The 18,231-nt window shown below is 48.9% G+C and overlaps 6 protein-coding genes across 6 annotated transcripts; 3 read left to right on the top strand and 3 right to left on the bottom strand.

The window, feature by feature from the left end:
- Positions 1–1,333: 1,333 nt before the first annotated feature.
- On the bottom strand, positions 1,334–2,318 carry VFPPC_00937 (phosphorylase; the record flags this gene model as incomplete). Its single annotated transcript, XM_018280857.1, has 2 exons — positions 1,334–2,080; positions 2,133–2,318. 2 exons carry the CDS (start codon positions 2,316–2,318, stop codon positions 1,334–1,336), a joined length of 933 nt encoding a protein of 310 aa, XP_018149229.1.
- Positions 2,319–3,053: 735 nt separating this feature from the next.
- Positions 3,054–3,455, top strand: VFPPC_15260 (hypothetical protein; the record flags this gene model as incomplete). The annotated part of the gene is made up of 2 exons (XM_018293013.1): positions 3,054–3,146; positions 3,204–3,455. 2 exons carry the CDS (start codon positions 3,054–3,056, stop codon positions 3,453–3,455), a joined length of 345 nt encoding a protein of 114 aa, XP_018149228.1.
- Positions 3,456–4,774: 1,319 nt separating this feature from the next.
- On the top strand, positions 4,775–6,575 carry VFPPC_00936 (hypothetical protein; the record flags this gene model as incomplete). The annotated part of the gene is made up of 4 exons (XM_018280856.1): positions 4,775–5,393; positions 5,457–5,755; positions 5,817–6,254; positions 6,336–6,575. 4 exons carry the CDS (start codon positions 4,775–4,777, stop codon positions 6,573–6,575), a joined length of 1,596 nt encoding a protein of 531 aa, XP_018149227.1.
- A 568-nt stretch (positions 6,576–7,143) lies between these two features.
- On the bottom strand, positions 7,144–8,453 carry VFPPC_00935 (fatty acid synthase subunit alpha reductase; the record flags this gene model as incomplete). Its single annotated transcript, XM_022428196.1, has 2 exons — positions 7,144–8,005; positions 8,056–8,453. 2 exons carry the CDS (start codon positions 8,451–8,453, stop codon positions 7,144–7,146), a joined length of 1,260 nt encoding a protein of 419 aa, XP_022284707.1.
- Positions 8,454–9,229: 776 nt separating this feature from the next.
- VFPPC_00934 (transcriptional regulatory protein GAL4) lies at positions 9,230–11,654 on the bottom strand (the record flags this gene model as incomplete). Its single annotated transcript, XM_018280854.1, has 6 exons — positions 9,230–9,489; positions 9,537–9,984; positions 10,247–10,556; positions 10,715–10,799; positions 10,850–11,531; positions 11,586–11,654. The coding sequence occupies 6 exons, from the start codon at positions 11,652–11,654 to the stop codon at positions 9,230–9,232; spliced, it is 1,854 nt and encodes a 617-aa protein (XP_018149225.1).
- Positions 11,655–14,827: 3,173 nt separating this feature from the next.
- Positions 14,828–17,512, top strand: VFPPC_00932 (homeobox and C2H2 transcription factor; the record flags this gene model as incomplete). Its single annotated transcript, XM_018280853.1, has 3 exons — positions 14,828–16,088; positions 16,147–17,275; positions 17,323–17,512. The coding sequence occupies 3 exons, from the start codon at positions 14,828–14,830 to the stop codon at positions 17,510–17,512; spliced, it is 2,580 nt and encodes an 859-aa protein (XP_018149224.1).
- Between the last annotated feature and the right edge of the window lie 719 nt (positions 17,513–18,231).

Genomic DNA, 18,231 nt, shown 5'->3' with positions numbered 1-18,231 from the left:
ATCAATCAGATGAACACATTCCGAGCTTCTAGATCAGTGAGTCCAGAGTCCAGGCACCGAAAGCATTGGTGACATTTTGGAGAAGAGTGCTAATCCATTTCTACAGAAAGGCAAGGAAGAGGATGACCAGGAGCTTCCTGTGGCCACAACAAGGCACCTCCTCATGAGAAAAACGAGGTTCGGCAAAGACACGACTCGAGAGTTCTCAACGACAGTGGCAATGCACTGCCGATTACCGATATGCAGAAGTACTCGGATAACAGTCATTCAAGGGCAAAAGGACGTTAAAATCCCCATGCAAACCCCAACCTTGATTGTGATTGGGCTGACCTTGATCTCTAGATCTGAGATGTCGGGACGAAATCCTCATCGGGAGCTCTGCCATCATTTGAATGAGCAAGACGGCCCGCGATCCACTGAGCGAAATGCCAGTCAAGAGTTCCTTGAGGTCCCTCTTAGCTTCTAGCAAGAGGTGTTGCCAAATCCTCATCGGAAGCTCTGCCATCATTTGAATGAGCAAGACAATCCACGATCCACTGGGCGAAATGCCAGTCAAGAGTTCGTCGAGGTCCCTCTTAGCTTCCAGCAAGAGGTATTGCCCTCCACCATCCTGGAGATAGGTGAGGGTAAAGGGGGGCGAAGTCGGACTTCTGCAACCTCCTCGTGGTGCCGCCCGGAGACCTGGTTCTCGGCTACGAGAATTTCAGGCAATGCAGAAGACGCAAAGAACGATTTGAAAGCAGATTTTACTTCTACGTCTTGTTACTTAGCTCTCAGTCCACAATATTCCCTTTAGTTCTTTGTTCAAACACTGCCCTACCAAACACGTACATTCTACACCGCGCCAATGTTTTGTTCGAATTGTCAGGTCTTGTAGTTAGATTGACGGCTGTAGGCTCATTAGCTATTTGTCAGACACCACATCCCGAAGCATTTCACTTTGAAGCGTTGTCGTTAGCAATGAGCATTTTGCATTCTCTCTTTCTATTAATTTGTTTCAACCCAGGAGTCGTGTAAATATATGATCAGAACTGCAGGGTTCGTTAAGCCAACGCTTCAAGGGTACGAAGTTGACTGATCTTGCGTGTGAGACTTGGTTGCATCCGAAAACAGAAGATTAATCAAGACGGACCTGGTTTCCTTTTCTCAAAAAAGTTGCTAAGTTGTGACTGCTTGGACCTCTCCCTTGCGTGAAGATATAACGATGCAAGCCCGGTTTCCTCAGCACATTCAACGGGAATCTTTCTGTGTTTTCTGGAGTGTGCAACATCTCAGCTTCGTAAGTAAATAGAGCGCGACCGCAAGACTGCATTCAAACGAGAAAAGGTTACTTTCAGATGAGTCCTGGCAAGCCCCCTTGCTCTAGGACATTGTGCGGACCAGCGTCAAGCCAGAGCTGCATCGTCTCCTCGCTCTGCGTCCAAATCATGCCTAGCATCCCAGCGGCATTCGCTCCAACCACACCATTCCCTGCCGCTCGTCGAGGGATGACCAACATGCGCATCCCGTCCATGATGACGTTGTGAGGGGGGGCTCTATTCTGCTCCGTAGTCTTGTACCCGAGACTGCGCTCGACGAAGTCCAAGCCTGCCCTGTACACCTCCAGAGTCGCCTCGGGTGTCGAGTTGATCTTCAACTTCTGCTCAAAGTAGGCAAATGGAATTGCGTCCGCATTTTCATCTACGTTTCGCCAAGGGTTCCCATTAAACGAATGCTTCGGGATGGCCTGAAGATGTTTATGCAACCTGCTGCACCCAGCTTCGACGCCGCCGTTGAAAAAGACAAGATTGTCCCCGCCACAGCCAAGAAAGGTATGTACGGCCCTGAAGTCGTCGATGCACAGCGGCTCCCATTGGCGTCGATTTCCGTCAAGCGTCAGAAGCAGATAATGCGGACGGTAGCACGAGAAGCCGTTGAAGGCGAGGAAATGGCTCTCGCCAAGTTGGCCAATTTCGGAGCCATGTGTGTTGATGTCACTGCCGGGCCTTTGCTTGAGAGCAACTGTTCCATTTTTAGTGATGTGTGGAATTGTTGGGTCTTTTGGCTTGCTTTTGAGGACATTTGAAATGCGAAATTCGAACTGGGGACGCAACATCAGAACGGATACAGAGGAGTAGCATGGCCTGACCTACGTCGAGTCCTCCGATCTTGCGACTCTCAGTGGCGTAGGTGTAATCGTAGTTGATGACTCCAGCGTCAACGAGTTTGTCGAATTTCTCTATAATGTCTGTCTCGTTCAACGTCCTGCAGTTGTCAATCTCATCGCCTAAGGCCGCCTCTGAATCGCCTAGTAGCCGGATGCTCCCCTCCACTGTCATCGGTTCAGTATGCTGCTTGGGTCGCTGGCAGCCCTGTGTGACTACAAACTTCAGAAAAGTACTGGTGCTGGCTGTCAAGAGGAGTATTGCATTTGATGCATTCAAAAGTGAGCGACTTAACCTCAATGCGAGCAATGCGAGGGCAATGTCCACATCACGCGGCGCATTTCGGAGGGCAGGTCCGTGTCTGCTTCATGCTTCGTCTTAGTCAGCATGTCGTGAGAGTCGGTTGTAAGCCAAACCCGAAATCTGCAGGCGAAGCGCCGAGCAGCACTATCAGAATGTGAGCCATACTCCTGTGTTAGAGACAATTAAGAAGCATCTTGCAGAATGTGCAGGAAAGACTTCAACGTTCAAGTTTGAATTCATCTAAATATGGGGTCAAAGAGACAGAACACACGCTAGTTGCATCACGGCGGTTCGGATAGCTTACATGTACCATACGACTCGGCCAAAAGGGAAGAATGCAATGCTAAATTAGGGGTTTTTGCATTTGTTACGGCTAGTTCCATTGATCAATAAGTCGCGGACTTGTATGTGCGCAACAAATGTCTCGTCAGGATGGACACGGCGCAAAGAAGAAATGAGGATAACTAACCCGATGCTTTGTATTTCGATATCACCAGCGAAGCAGCTTGCGACACTGGAAGGTTAGATATGAGAGTACTATCCATAATTAGCACACAAAAAAGGCAGGATACGAACCGCCCGTGTCTTTTATAGTCCTTGCCCTACATGCAGAGACTGTCCCCTCCGTACTGGCAGGTTCCTCCGCGGATATCGAAACCTCTGTTCTCCAATAACTGGATTTCCTGCTTCTGGCGCAACGCCCTCACGTGGTCAGTATTCCCGGTCTGCATTTTATTTATTTACCCCTCACCTAAGAAGCCACGGCTTGCATGCATGGGAAGCTGTCGTAGAGCCATCTCGTCCTTGGTTTGCAGTTTAGGTCCGTTTAGTGGGCTTCATAGGAGACTCGTATGCAACCTGGATCGTTGCCAACACTTCCCAGAAACTCTCTATAGTGGTTGGGTATCTTTGCGGAGCCCATTATTTTTGCCTGCGAAGAGTTCCTGGTGTGCTGGCTTGAAAGGTTGGCAAACGGATCAATTGACAGCTCCCAGTTGTGGAAACTAGCCGGATTAGGAGTTGCCGAAGGTAGGTTAGTTATGATCCTCATTCACTCGAGTTCGAAACTCATCTACAACGGTATGTTGATGTGGTTATCTTTAAGCATAGTAATTGGGGCGATGCAGTCCACGTTGCCCAGATTCAACCCATGGCTCGTTTGGCAACATTGAGCTTGTTGACGCCCGCAGCCTTGTGTTTGCTATTTACTTTACAAGAAGGCTGGGCCCTGCGCGTCCTTTTGCAGGCAGCCACGTAAGTCAAACACCAGGATGCCACACCTTTCGTTTATCCCCGTGGTTGGTACATGTATCGTTTATAGGTTGCAACAGCCCTGAGAAAGGTACTGTCCAGTTACATATTCCTCGCTGACATTGGCCCATGCGTTGTGCAGGGCTCATGCGGGCTTGGGGAAATACAGGTAGTCAATTGGATGCGATAAGAAGATGAGGCTGACAGCCAAGAGAACGAGGCGGCGAACTTGACAAGTCTAAAAACTCAATAGTAGAAACCTGATGGTTTCCTCAGGTCCCATGATAGTTAAAGTCGAAACTCTCACATGTAGAAAATCAGAGATTGAGTTCTACCCGTTGACTTGGTGAGGCAAGCGCTTTTCTGAGGAATGAAGAGGAGCTTGTATGAAGGCTGGGGAGGCCACCTGATCGTGGCGTTCCGCTAGTGCTTACTGAGGTTGCTTATATTGACCTTGTGTAAATAAATCCATGGTTCGTGCAACACACCAAATATCATGCAAGTGCTAGGACCATCTACAAGACAACTACTGTAGTTCACATGGGCTCTAGCCGCCCGGGTCGTCCCGCATATTCACGGTAGCCACCAATATACACCATTCTCACACATGATTTAGCCATGTGTTTTAGTACCTCTCGAGTACATGGTACCACAGTAGGGCGGGCGCCTTGACGAGTTTCAGGGGTATGACTATTCATCATTGGCAACCTGAAGCTGATAAATTCCTTGTTGGTGTATTCTGTGTGACAGGTCCTGCGAGGAGAAGCCTTGTGAGAGTCTCGATTGGCAATATAAGGGGCATGACGCGTTCAGATCCTCCAGCAAACCACCCTTGTGACGAAGGAGAAGTTGTTCCAAATAGCCCTGATCACTTCGCCAACTACGATTTCTCGCAGAGCATATGGTTGCAAAGTCGAAAACACACACTACTGCACACGGCATGTTATAGTACAGCAGCGCGCGATAGCCATAAACCTGGCCAGGTTAAGTACCTGTTGCTTCTCACTATATCCTGGACGGCACGGATTCTGAATTGCCGCACACCTTTAAGGTCAGGGATATAAGCAGAGCAGGATATGGCACCAAACAAGGACAATGACGACGGAATCGAGTTCTCCAAGCTCGAGGCTGGGTTCGCCGAGATCGAAATTAAACCCCGACGAATCTCAGTAGACGTCCAGGAGCCTTGGAGACACGCAAACAAGTCGGACCTCACAGCAGACGATCTCGATTTCAACTACAACGTAAACACTGACAGTCTACCACCGATCCATCACCTGTCCATGCAAGATGTCCTCCCAGCACTGCAGTATAGCGCCCATCTGGCGAATCCGAACAACTTTGCGGAACAAACAATGGTTGAGTGTTTCGACCAAACAGAGAAACTCGCCGTTTTTCGTACACTGGATGATGTCGGCCTGGATCAAATATTAGATACGGTTCCGAAGCAGGATGCAATACCGACCGCGGAAGCCAATCCCAGTGGGAGGCTGCTGGTGTTCTTCGTGCCCTTGACGGCCAAAAAAGCCAGCTCTTTTGGCTACCAAGCGGCAATGACATCTTCAAGTGTCCAAAACCTTTTCAAGAAACTCGGGGCGAACCCAGAATTCCTCCACAACACGCTGGGCCGGCCCGACTACTGGTCGCCTCGAACTCGTTGGCGGTGCAACATGAGAGATGAGTTGACGGTGTGCGGTACGGAACAACGGGCGTGAAGCTTCCAAGCCTCTTCAGTGCTGAATACTAATTAGCAGACAGATTATTTCTGCCAACATCCCCGATGGAACCTGCAGGTTCAAGGCGCTCCGCTCTCCGTATATGTCATCCGCCATGTGCAAACAAATCTCACGGCGTACATCATTTCTCACAAACTAGGAGACAGCAGCGTCTATGCTCTGCAGCAACTGCTAAAAGTTGGGGTCGACATGTTGGGTGAGTCGAAGCCTGCCTCGATCCAACTCACCAACCCTTTCGAAATAGCAGTCCTGCTATCTTCGCTGTCGTTCGAAGCATCCAAATTTCATGTGGCACGATTTCGACGCTACATGTGGGCTCAGGTATGGCCAGCCTTTTGTTTTTCTTCCGTCTGCCTTCATCGCTTCTAATATTGTCATGTAGGTTAATAAAGTCGACGATCACCTAGCCGGGATGGCGGCCAGCGACCGAGACCGCCTCACAGAACTCACAAAGTCTCTGCAAATCATTTCACAGCAAGCAGATTCTCACCTGCTCAATGCCGACGTGGCCATCATCACGGCCAAGGGCGTCCGCGACACGCAGGCCAAGCTGCATGACTACCTTTCGACGCCGAAACTATTCCGGCAGCCCGCTGAGGATTCCATCAACTACGTGATTAGTTCGATGGAGAAGCAAAAAATGCTCTTCCTCAACTACAAGAGCCGCAAGGACGGCACCATGAGTCTGGTGTACAACCTGGTCACGCAGAGCGACGCGGCGAACAACATCGAGCTGGGTAAAAGCATGAAGAGCGATAGTACAAGCATGAGCGCCATTGCCACACTGACGATGCTCTTTCTGCCTGGCACGTTTACTTCGGTATGTTTTCTTGAACGTTTATTACGTTGGATGAGCAGTGGAGCCTGTGTAATGAAACTGACTTGGGTGTCGTCTCTGTAGAGCGTGCTCAGTGCCGGCATCTTTTCTGCTAGAGCGGACTCGATGGGTATTTCCACGTCTAATTTATGGTGGCTCTGGGTCTCGCTCACTCTGCCTCTGACACTTGCTGTGTTTGTTGCCCGGTGGGTGTATAGACGCAAGTCTGAGCGCATTGAGAAAAATCCCTCTCAAGACGACACAAAACGTAAAATCCTGGCTTTTTGGTCGAGAGAGGCTGCGTCGGAGAAAACCGTGGCTTAATGGATAAAACGGTGGCATGCTTTATGCTATGTGCGGGGAGAGAACTCGGTCAGGGCGAGCTTCCTGAGTACGGGGCGGCGTGGCATACATTAAGTATCGAATTGGCGGTGTTATGCGGGATAACTAATCTTATTTGATAAAATTTCTCAAACCTTATGAGTCGAATATGTTCCTCCGTCCAGCACATACGACCACAGCCGCCAGAGAAAATCAGGAACCCGTCTGATCTCCCAGGATAACCTAGCGAGCGCCGGATTAGTAGTTGGCTCGGTGACGACCAGCGAATACCCGGTGTTGTATGTTTTTTTTTTGTATTACATTACAATAAGTAATATTGCATTATCTTTTGCTAGGGCATTCGAAAATTCTAGTTTATGATTGGTTTAAGCTGCTGAGCTTGTTCTTATAGCTAGGTCTTGCACATATCTAGATGTGTGAGGGACTGGCGACAAGACTGTCTATTATTTAGTACAGTTAGGCCCAAACATTCAATTAGAGTAGAAGCCTTGTTCTTTCATTTACTCCACATTATACAACGTAAATTCTATCGTAAATAAACCGCTGTAACTTACAATCTTGCGTTTGGGTCGAGCAGCGTCTGTATTTCTTGATCCTTTGCATACGGAGCACTCGACTTGATAGCCAGGGACGCCATGTTTTCATTGACCATGCCTCTCACAAACGCTGCGGTTGCCGCTTTCCACCGCATTTGTCTTTTGCCCGCGTATAGTTGGAAAGATTCAGCTGAAATAGTAGCGAAGAGATATCGCGGGTGAACCAAAAGAGCTTGGGACCCCTTTTGCCCAAATCCGAACGATGTGACCGAGCATGCTTTAATACCATCCGTGCCCATGGGCACGTTAGGGAATAGCAAGTGTTGCCTAGAACGGAGCTCTTTGTCCACATTATCAGCGTTCCTGTTGCCGGGGATCAAAGCCGTATCCATCATCTGTAAACAACCGTTCACCATCCATGCTCCAGCTGCTCCCTTAGAATGGCCGGTTAGCCACTTTTGGGTGACGCAAGGCAAGAGGTTACCATCTTTACGACCAAGATGTTTCATCTGCTCTTCAATGACTAACGTTTCATTCAGATCATTTTGGACGGTTGACGTTCCATGCAATGACGCAACTGTAATGTCGTCGATTCCGAGTCCCCAGGTCGCCAGAGATCCTCGTAGAGGGGAAAGTTGCTGCTTGGTACAGTCTTTCCAGAAACTATTACCTAAATTAAAGGTCGCCTCTGCCACCTGCCTCTTGGCCTCCTCTTCAAGTGCAGAAATGCACTCATCCCGATGGCGTTCTACGTCCTCGGTCGCGGGGAACAGCAGTACGTCATGAGGGTCGGAGAGGACGTCTTGAATACTAGCCTCGCGCCAATCTCCTATTTGTCGCTTTCGCAGGTCGAGAAGCTTGCGACGTGCCGATATGCTGACAAGAGGTGGAGGCAGCTTTGTTGACAACGTCTCGCGGGCGTTTACTAAGACTCCTTTGACCGGCTGGCTTTATCCGCGGACATGTTGGTGTAACTCACGATGCCGTATATAGGTAGTCCCATCTCAAGTGCCAGCTCGGCTGAAGTCAGCACCTGAATGCCACAACCCTGTGATTCCATGAAGCCACTTCTGCTGGAAGCTGTCGGCCGGGACATGTCCTCGGGACGCCTACCAGCGGCAAACTCGGCGTCCGTATTGGCCATCGCTCTCATGCTTCCAAACTCATAAGAGACGTCCTCGACGAAGTCTTCGACTCCGCCGACAAGACAGACCTTGGCCTTTTTAGCTATAATCAGGTCACAGCCTGTATCCAAAGACTCGAGCGCTGTGGCACACGCGCCTACTGGGGTTCGGATAGGACCAGACGAGGATGTCAAAAGCATATTGATCCATGCGCCTGTGGAGGTGTTTGACGTAGGTGGTTGGGTGGGAGGATATTCGGGGCCTTTGTGAGTTCCGTATTATGAGGCACTCATTCTGGAAAGAGGTCATTATCGAATATTGGAGCGAGAACAGTTGGAACTTGCAGCGAGGTGATGTTCCTTTGGGGTTGTGTCAACTTGCCGAAGTAGGCATTGTCATCTGCATCGTACGCTGCGAAGCTTGCGTGTCTCAAAGAAGGCTAGGTCTTTCCAGTCTGTGATTTGAAATGACATTATGAAGAGGAAAAATCTCTCTTGCGGTGAAGTTATGGACGGGCTCTGATTGTTTGTGAGTTATTTCCGCGCAGCCTTATGCAAAGCATCAACGCTTTGTTCCTACTAGGCCTTTGTTGGGTTCAGGGGACCAGCAACATCCTGTAGGCTGGGGCAGTGCAGCCCTGACCAGCTACTGGTTCTTTCCTGAAAACTGGCGTTGGGGCGTAATTGACAATTTCCCCAAATCCTGAAATCGGAATCTCGTTCTGTGATGAAGGCTCCCCTTCCGTAGCTTCTCACCACGGCAAACCCTTTGCTTGACTGATGGTTCACGCGGAAATACTCAAAGTAGGACATGGAAGAACCAGTTCAACTCGTGGCACCTCATGAAACGTGCATTTTGGTATTTTGGTGCCGACTAACGTATGTACGCCATTTCCGGCTTACTTGCTGTTGACTGTTTGTTATTGGAAATACACAGCTTCCCTCATCATGCCTCACTTGTGTATTTTCACCTTCACTCAATCTCCGTGGCCTAATCTCTCGGACCCAAAATCAAAAAACTGCGACGACCACGCCATTGAGTCCACGATTTCCGCTGGCCAGCAGCAGTTTGTTTGCACCGAGCCCCCGGATATGGATAGCTGTTGCCCATAGTCACCGTCATAAAGGGAGTTCAAGGTCGTGTTTAGATTAGGGACCTGGTTTAAAAGCCTCGGAGAGCCATTTAATGCTTTTGCACTATCCTGAGCACTTCTGGGGGTGCCGCCGCCGGCGTCTTCTGCAACAGTTAGCATGTACGTGCGGCTGAAATCGCGTTTTACTCACTCCACTTCACGCCGCACTCCTTCAAAGCTTTCATCATGTCACGGGCTATCCTCGCTCCTGGTGAGTTGATACTAAGAGCATCAAACACTTTAAGACACGTTTCTGCGTCATCTGATAACCCGTCGGTATCGAACTCAGACGACTCAAGCGTTGCCTCAGCAAACATGCTAGACACAAGCAAGATAGAGCTAGCGCATACTAAGCAAGATATCATCTGCCACCATGGGAACCCATGAACTAGCTCCTCTTTGCTGGAGATCCCGTGCAGCAAGCGAGCCGTCTCGCGAGCTTCCAAAATGCATGCTCGCTCGTAGGTGCGAATCAATGGCCAATCTAACTGGCTAAAAGATGTATTGGGGTCACCGAGGTGCATTAGTAGCGGATGACATAGATACGGGCGGTAGATGAGGGCCCGAAGATGATGATACTTTATGGCCAACATGTTTCGCTGTCAGTTGTCAGACAACCACATGAGTGTCATGAGGATCCCAGGAAGGGGTAATAAAACTTGCCTGCCTCTTGAAGGTATGTGATTGCTCAAATGTATGACCTAAATCAAAGCGAAGAGCTCTAGGGAGGGCTGATCTCCATTCGACGAGTTGTCGATCTAGATCTTTCGTGTTGAGCAGATCATCTGAGGCAAAGTGACTTCGCCTGGGGCAATAAAGACTACGAAGGACTCGGCCAACGATCCCCGAGAAGGCAATTACTGCAATAAAATAGTCCCCCGATGACGGCCCATTACTTGTTCTCTCCTCCACCACCTCGCCGGTCCAATCAATCTCGGCATCACTCGTTCGCGTTGGTAACGGGACGTTAAAGTCGTCATCATGGATAGCTGGAGGTCGACCAAGCTGTAGTGAAAGTAGCCGATCTAAAACATAGATGGAGTACCAGACGCGACGTCGTTTCTCAATCTCTGGAGAGTGACCGCATTGTGTACTATCTGACTCCTCGCTTGCTACGTGCAGCCCAATGCTTTGAGCTACACGAACGGCTTGGCCTAGTATGGTCCAACAACTACTACTGTTAGAACATCTTCATACGCCTGGCTAGGGAATAGCGCCAACCTTTCTGTCCTGCAAACAACCAGGAGATAAAAGCACCGTGCTAAAAGTAATGATACCTGAGAAAGCGAGCGTTCCAGGTTGGAACTTGGCGCCAAGGCTAAAGCGCACGAGAAAAACTTCTCATGTAGCGTATCTACGCCATTATCCTTGCCAGGTAGAGTTGTATAATGAGCACCAATGGCACAAATCGTATCTGCAAGATTAGTCTGAGGCTGGGAAATAATTTCAGGAAACATCGCTTACATAGTAGCGCAGTCTCGATATTGCTGCCACAGTTCCGCGCCTGGGGAGTGTCATGGTCTCGATGTGTCTTGTACTCTTGAACAAAGATTGACTCAGGGATAAAGGGATAAGCGATATGGATGGTTGTGAAATACGCATTGATGTATCGCTTAGCTTCCTCGAAGACAGGCAGTAGCATGGTCGGAGATGTGACCTTGTCAGAAAACACCAGGCTCTCGCCTTGGTCATAACTCTCAAAATCCCTTTGCGTCATTGCAGTCCCATCTTGAGTCTGCAGAATCTTCTTCACCAGATTCACAAATCGAATGTCGCTAACCTCCCCCAGGTATCCTGGTGACCGATCGACATGACCAGAAGGTGATGCGCTAGGAGATTCGCTAGCAACTGCGCGTGGTGAAACATTAGATCTCGTACTGGAGATGGCGTCATCAATCTGTGATTTGATGCTCGACCTCTTCAGGAGGACTTCCTCTTGTTCCGGACCAGAGGGAAGGAGAGAAATCACATGGTCCAGTAAGCTTTCTTGCTGGTGTATGGCATCGCATAAGTCCGGTAAGTTCTCGGAAATATCTGCACTGAAGCGCTCGTCTGTTCCAGTTCGTAGTCGAGGGCGTTGTAGGCGGTAAATGCAGGTATATCCGTAACCCAGACATCTGCTGCACGATGGCCGATGTCCGTCGCACTATGAAATAGTTAACACTTGTGGAGTGATACCCAGTCTCGGCAGACCACTTACCTTTGACTTCATAGACCTGCATCTTTGACAGGCTTTGGCAACGCGCTTACGCTTGTATTCGATATCCATGCTTTGCGATTCTGTTGTTATCGTGTCGCTTTGAGAGCAATTACGTCGAGCTGTGTGAAATCAGGATGTGATCAATGGGAGACGTTTGATCCTGGTTGATCGGATATACCGGAATAAGCGAAGCTGGCTCAGACATGAAGTTCAACGCCACCCATCAGTTGTGCCATCCATACACAAAATGACTACGTGTGTGGCACTTGTTGGAATAGTAAACAGCCTTTGCAAGCGATAAGATTGTCCATTCATTTTAATGGCCCAACACACTGCTCATACTTGTAATCTACTATGGTGGATGATTGGATTGTGTCAACCGGATATACCGGAAATCTTGTGAAGTCTTGGTAGGCTTTCACCGTCATCCTCGCCACGCCACCACGGCATTGCTGGGCCCATTACGATACGTTGTGAGGAAATCGCTGTGCCGATAAGCTACTAAGGTGCGCGGCATGTTAAAGTGGCCAAGGGCAAGATTTTGTGAAGTCAAACTTTATCGTATGTGAGGAGAAGTAGACTTGCAAGAAGTTGGCCCATATTTACATTACGTTCCACAGCACACACCCCCGAACAAAAGGCAAAAATGTAGCGCTAATACGATTGGAAAGGGCAAAGTGAACCAGGTTGAGGACACACGCTGGCGAGCTGACAAGCAGGCAGATACGTAGAAACTGGAAAATGCAGCAAGGTTATAGCAGGGAAGTAGTTATTTGAGGAAAGAAGATGCGATGGGATCAATTTCTCAAAATCATATACACGAGCTAGTTGCGCATGCTCATTCAAATTTATATTTCCACCTTCAACTTGGTGTTGTGGAAGCATGATTAGTTGTCATTTGGTCATCTCCCGCCTTCCCTCGATATTAGAAACCCCAGATTTAGATCGAGGCGGATATACTCAATCAAGCGCTTCGTCATGCCCCGGCAGTAAGGGCTATGTTTCTTGTCGACTGAAGGAGATTGCCTGCATCTTTCCTGTATATCCGGTATAGCCGACCAAGATGTTCCGAGTGCAAAAAGTATCATCACACGTGAGACCAATTCAATCGCCCATTTGGAAGGTAACCAGATTTAGTTGCCAATATATTACGACTTCAATTGTGAGAGCCGAGAACAACTACACAACGCTCACTCTACAGAAGCACATTCAATCTTCGGTCACTTCAACTTGCCAGCGCAACATGAAGCTAGCACTGCGCATAGACAGTGAATGTAATGCGTCCTCGTTTCGTCCAGGCGACCAGTTACGAGGAACACTAGCAATACAGGGATGTTTGTTTAAACACCCACCCCGGATCACAGCAACTCTTTGGGGTAAGTAACACAACGCAGAGTGATTGAGTTTTCAGGATTTCTGCTTAGAGTTTGCGTTCACAGCTAGGCTGGCGGTCAAGGTCTCTCCTGAGGCCAATGGCTGTTGCCCTAATGAGCATAACCACATAGTAAGCGTACTATGACCACGGGACTGTCTGCTGCTAACGCAGTTATAGCTATTTGAGCAGTCGAAAGACCTCAAAATCATGCAATCAGCCACTGCCAAGGACAAACCCGCTAGCTGTGTCTATGAGTGTCCTGTAGAGTTCAAGTTTCCGACTAGCCTCAACTGCGCGTGTGAGAACGCCTGCCAGCTACCATCATCATTCAAAGTCAACGACGGCAAACTCCGAATAAAGTCAACATATTTGTTATCTGCTACGGTGGAGCGACGTGTGATCGGGAAAGTAACAAGAACCACTCGTGTAAAACGAGAGCTTCCATTCAGCTGCAACCCTTTAGTCCATAACCTCGCAGCATCATGTACCGTCGCACTTTGCGCGGATAAGCTAACTCAAAGTTGCAATCTTGCCTCCAGAGAGCTTATTTCGCGCAACCGCGATGAATATCTGCCTTTATATTCTCCTTCCTTGCAGATGGAGATAATCCTCCCAGAACCACCGGTTCTAATTCGAGGGCAGGGAACGCCAGTGAGATTGGTGCTTCATACTCCGCGAGAGTTAATGCAAGAGGCCAATGTCTACATACGAAGTGTGGAAATACAACTGCGGGCTGCTATATCTGCTCGTTTACGATCCACCTGGGGAGCCATGACGGAAACCCGCCTCGGAAACTCTATAAAGGGAGCAGTGCCGATCAAATCAGAAGATTTTGAGCTGGATTTGGGGGCTTGGGGCATGTTTGTGGCTGTTCAGTCCAGACCATCATCGAATTCGTGCCTGGTGAGACTTAAGTATGCGCTTGATGTTGCCGCCGGCATATCCAATGGCTTGGAAGGTCCCATACAGGTATGTTCTAAACGGCTCTTGAGGCAGTTGATGCTACTAATATTGATGTTCCCGCGTAGTATATAAATGCATCTCTGGACGTCCTTGTGATGGATCCTCCTCCATCATATCAAGAGGTGGCACTGGATGTAGGATGAATAAATGAAATAGTTGGGTATCGCGTTATGTATTGAGATTATACATCTGTCTACGAGCTAGCCTGTATCTGTCTTGTAAATGAAGCCTTCGGCCATGTTGGCTCTGTTGGACAAATTCTCACGGTCCCTAAACAGGGGTAATTCATTATCATTTTCAACGTCACGGGTGAACAACAACGAACCCGCCCTGTGTCCACCATAGACGCATATAGATTTATTTGTGGCTTTGTATTGCCGCATGTTGAGGATTAATAGCCTACTGAGGGCCATGTTAATGATTCAGAGATGTCCTTTTGCAAAATCTGACAACTCTTTCCTTTCCACCATAGCAACCTGCTTCTCTCTGGCTACTTACAACGAAATGCACCAATAGTTCGCATTACTTGACCAGTCCGACGATGAACGGGCATCAGTATTATTTCCATGCGTCATCCTACGGCTTAGGTTAGAATAGCAATTCCTGCCTTAGATGGAGTTTGGTCATGTCATGTGAAGGTGTGAATCTTCAACGACGCCTTACGCTATCAAATATTGGATCCACTTTTGACAAGTCAAGTCTGGTTCGAAATGTCAGCGACCAGCGACATCGCAACGAGTCAATCGTATCCATGCACATAATTTCTTACGAAGAGCATTCAGGACAAGTCTCAGTTTCTGGGGGATTTGACGACAAGAGGCGTGTGTGAGTTGGCAGTCAGCTAACCGCCTGCATATCCCCTGCCGAACTGGAATCCGAGAACATTGAACACCATCATCGAACCATGTCAAGTCAGCTCAGCCCTACGACCATCACCAAACCTCACCAAATGTCAATGCATCACTTATCACAAGTCCAGGATCAGGAACCGAGCTCTTGTAGCACATCTCCGAGCCTGGAACCCATTACTCGCACTCGACCGCCATTCTCCCAGGGAGCAGTGAAGATTCTGAGACGGTGGTTTGCAGCCCACCGCAGCCATCCATATCCCAATCAGCAGGAGAAAGAAAATCTTTGCGACTTGACAGGGTTGAGTATATCGCAAATTTCCAACTGGTTCGCTAACGTAAGAAGACGGTCTAAGTCAAGTGCGACTGCATTTGTGTCTTCGACCCGGAATGAAAATGAAAACACGCCAAGCGCAATAGACATCCCTTCTCGACCCCCAACACCAGGAATATTTGCAGACTTGAGTCCTCTTCAAAGATGGGCCAATTCACCGCCTGAAGATGAGCACGCTACAATATCCGCCATATCGAGGGCAATCAGTGTATTGAGTTCCTCCGACGTGAGCCGTGATCATGGCTTTTCTCGTCTTTCTGACGACAACTCAGCTGCATCTCTGAGCACATGGTCATCAGAGAGCGGGTGGCATGATATGTCTAGCGAAGGCTCTCTTAACTCAGGCCGCTCATCGAGTGCCGGGGCTCATTCAGCTACTTATGCTTTGCGCTCGAACTCAAGGCGACGACGACGACGACGCCGCACAAAGACTCCCCATCACCGGCAACGGGAATCCCACCCGGAGTCAGGGAGGAGGCCATTCCAATGTACTTTTTTTACAGAGGCTTTCAAGACGAAATACGACTGGCAACGGCACGAGAAAACTTGGCATTTGTCCTTGGATCGTTGGGTTTGTTCGCCGGCAGGACCTGTCTCTGTAGACCCAGACACAGGTGCTTCTGCATGCATATTCTGCGATGCAGAAAGTCCTGATCAGGCTCATTTGGAGACTCACAACTTTGCCATGTGCAGGACCAGGGAACAGGAGGAGCGAACTTTCTATAGGAAAGATCACTTGACGCAACACCTACGCCTGGTTCACTACGCTACCATGAGCACTGTTGCTCTTGACTCATGGAAGGTCTTGGCACCCCCCATCCGATCTCGTTGCGGATTTTGTGGTTGTGATTTAGATGACTGGCCCATGCGAGTCGATCATATTGGTGATCATTTCAAGAAAGGCAGCACAATGGCAGAGTGGGTTGGAGACTGGGGCTTTGACGACGCAATCCTCCAAACCGTTGAGAACTCACTACCACCTTGTATGTAACACGGCCGTTATCTCCTACCACTATTCCATAAACTCACGTTAATTCACAGATCTGATTCCCTTCGAGCAAACCTCCGCTTTACCATACAAAGCTGGCAAAGCTCCACCATGGACACCAAACACGGCATACGAACTTATCAAGCTAGAACTTCACTATTGGATCACCCATCGCCTCGACGAAGTCGGCCATGCCCCAAGCGACCCCGAAATACAACAAGAAGCATGTCGAGTCATTTTCACCTCGGACCTTCTGTCAAGCACCGATGCCGCTGATGCTGCCTCATGGCTCCGCGACCTCATCATGTCCTCCAACGAAGTCTTACAGCGTGCCATGCTCCAATCCGTCCGTGCCCAAGCAGAGAACCGCCTTTCTAGTCTGCGAATCAATGGAAAGGACAAGATATTTCAGAATTGCGATTTTGAGAGCCAACTCCAGCAGTTTTGCGCACAAGCCAGACTTCGGAACTGGCCGGTGTCAGATAGTGCTCTACAGTTCGAGGCGGCCAAAACAATCCGGTCAGCGGATGAGGGCTCCAAGGCGCCGTCAAAGGCTATAGTAGACTGGCTTTTGCGGTCGATTTTCGGTTCAACGCGTTGGCTCGAGGCATTCAAGCGACGGGCTGCGTTGCCGATGCATCAGAATGCCGCAGAACTGATGGAGCGCCAGATTGAATGTCAGCAATATCTTATGGGAGATGGCTTTGGTCAGGTGCCTGGAGATCAGTTCCCTACGCTGCTAAGGGGCGAGGCATCTGAAAGATTGTTTGAGAACTGTGAAGGCATCTCTGAGAACTTGGGTGGCTATCCTGCGAACAACCTCAGTGATTTCGTCCATGTTGATGCGTTGGATCAAACGTTTTCAACTTTTCCAACTATTTCAACAAGTGGAGGTGACAAATTAGAGAATCCCACTCGACAAATTTCCTCAGAAGATCCTATTCGACCCAGATGTTCCCAGAGAGCAAGCTTAGGGGACGTTGGCGGTACGCCTTTGCCACTTCGTGGCCCTTCGAATAGCCAGCGACCGCCATATTTCCCAAATGACGCAAACGCTTATCGCCGACTGGCCAAGGATCTTGCTAGATTCGTTGCCTTGACCATGTCGGATAAAAATCCGAACAAGCATGCTCCCACTGACGAGGAGATACAGTATCAGGCCCGTTGGCTAGAGTTTGACGAGTAAGCTCCCCAGATCCTAGCGGTAATACAGGACTAACAGACTGTAGCGATGACCCTTGGAATCAGACTGCCGCTGATAACCCTGAATGGCTTTTGCGTTTCAAACGTGATGTCGGTCTGCTGCCTCTGGATTCGGGGCCGACCTTGGGCCTTGGCCAAAAACAAGTTGCTGGGCCAAATAAGCAAAGCGGTAATATTCCTGGTTTGCCGCAGCCATCAAGCCCGTTGAAAGAGTGATGATATTTGCTAGCATGATCTGTTTGTTTGAGACGACATAAGCGGAGAAGAATACAGCCGACGTACCAAGGGAATACTAGGGCGTTCGTGTATATTTAGAATTGGGCCAGGCGATTGGTGCGTTGGAGGTAAGGCCATTCATTTATGAGGAGTATATCCTATTAGACGGTACAGATAACGAACCCAACAACTTGCCCAGAAATGTGAGGGTTTTGTGCAGTTTTCAGGCAATAGAGCACTGGAGACTGCTAATCACCATGGCTCCTATTACCTGTAATTATATTATTACAACGAAATATACAGGCATGCCACTAGACTCTCTAGTCTCTAAAGATTCAATCCACATTCCATTGGACGCTTGCAACGTGCCATGGCAAAGTTGACCCATAGTAACTGGTCATGACGATAATCGGAGATACTTGTGGAGAATAATAGCAAGTTACAAACTTACTACGGCAATTACTTAGACTATTAAAGGGACTGCAGCTGCATAGGAAAGCCAAATCAACGGCATGGAATATCGCGTCATGTACTACAGCATATGGAGGTGTGTTGATGTATTTTTGGGTATGGGTAAATGTCTGGTGTTTTCCACAGACTCTAGTCAGTTGATCACCGTTTCCGCCTCGTGGCTTCACGGGCCCACTTCAGGCTCCTCAGTTTACAGGACTAATGTCAAACTTCACAGTCATTGTTTTTCCAAGCATTCCGCGCCGAAG

The sequence above is a fragment of the Pochonia chlamydosporia genome, chromosome 1 (genome assembly GCF_001653235.2).
Source record: "Pochonia chlamydosporia 170 chromosome 1, whole genome shotgun sequence".
NCBI classification, from domain to species: Eukaryota; Fungi; Ascomycota; class Sordariomycetes; order Hypocreales; family Clavicipitaceae; genus Pochonia; species Pochonia chlamydosporia.
Note: the sequence above shows the minus strand (reverse complement) of the source record. Positions and strands in the feature narration are given on the sequence as shown.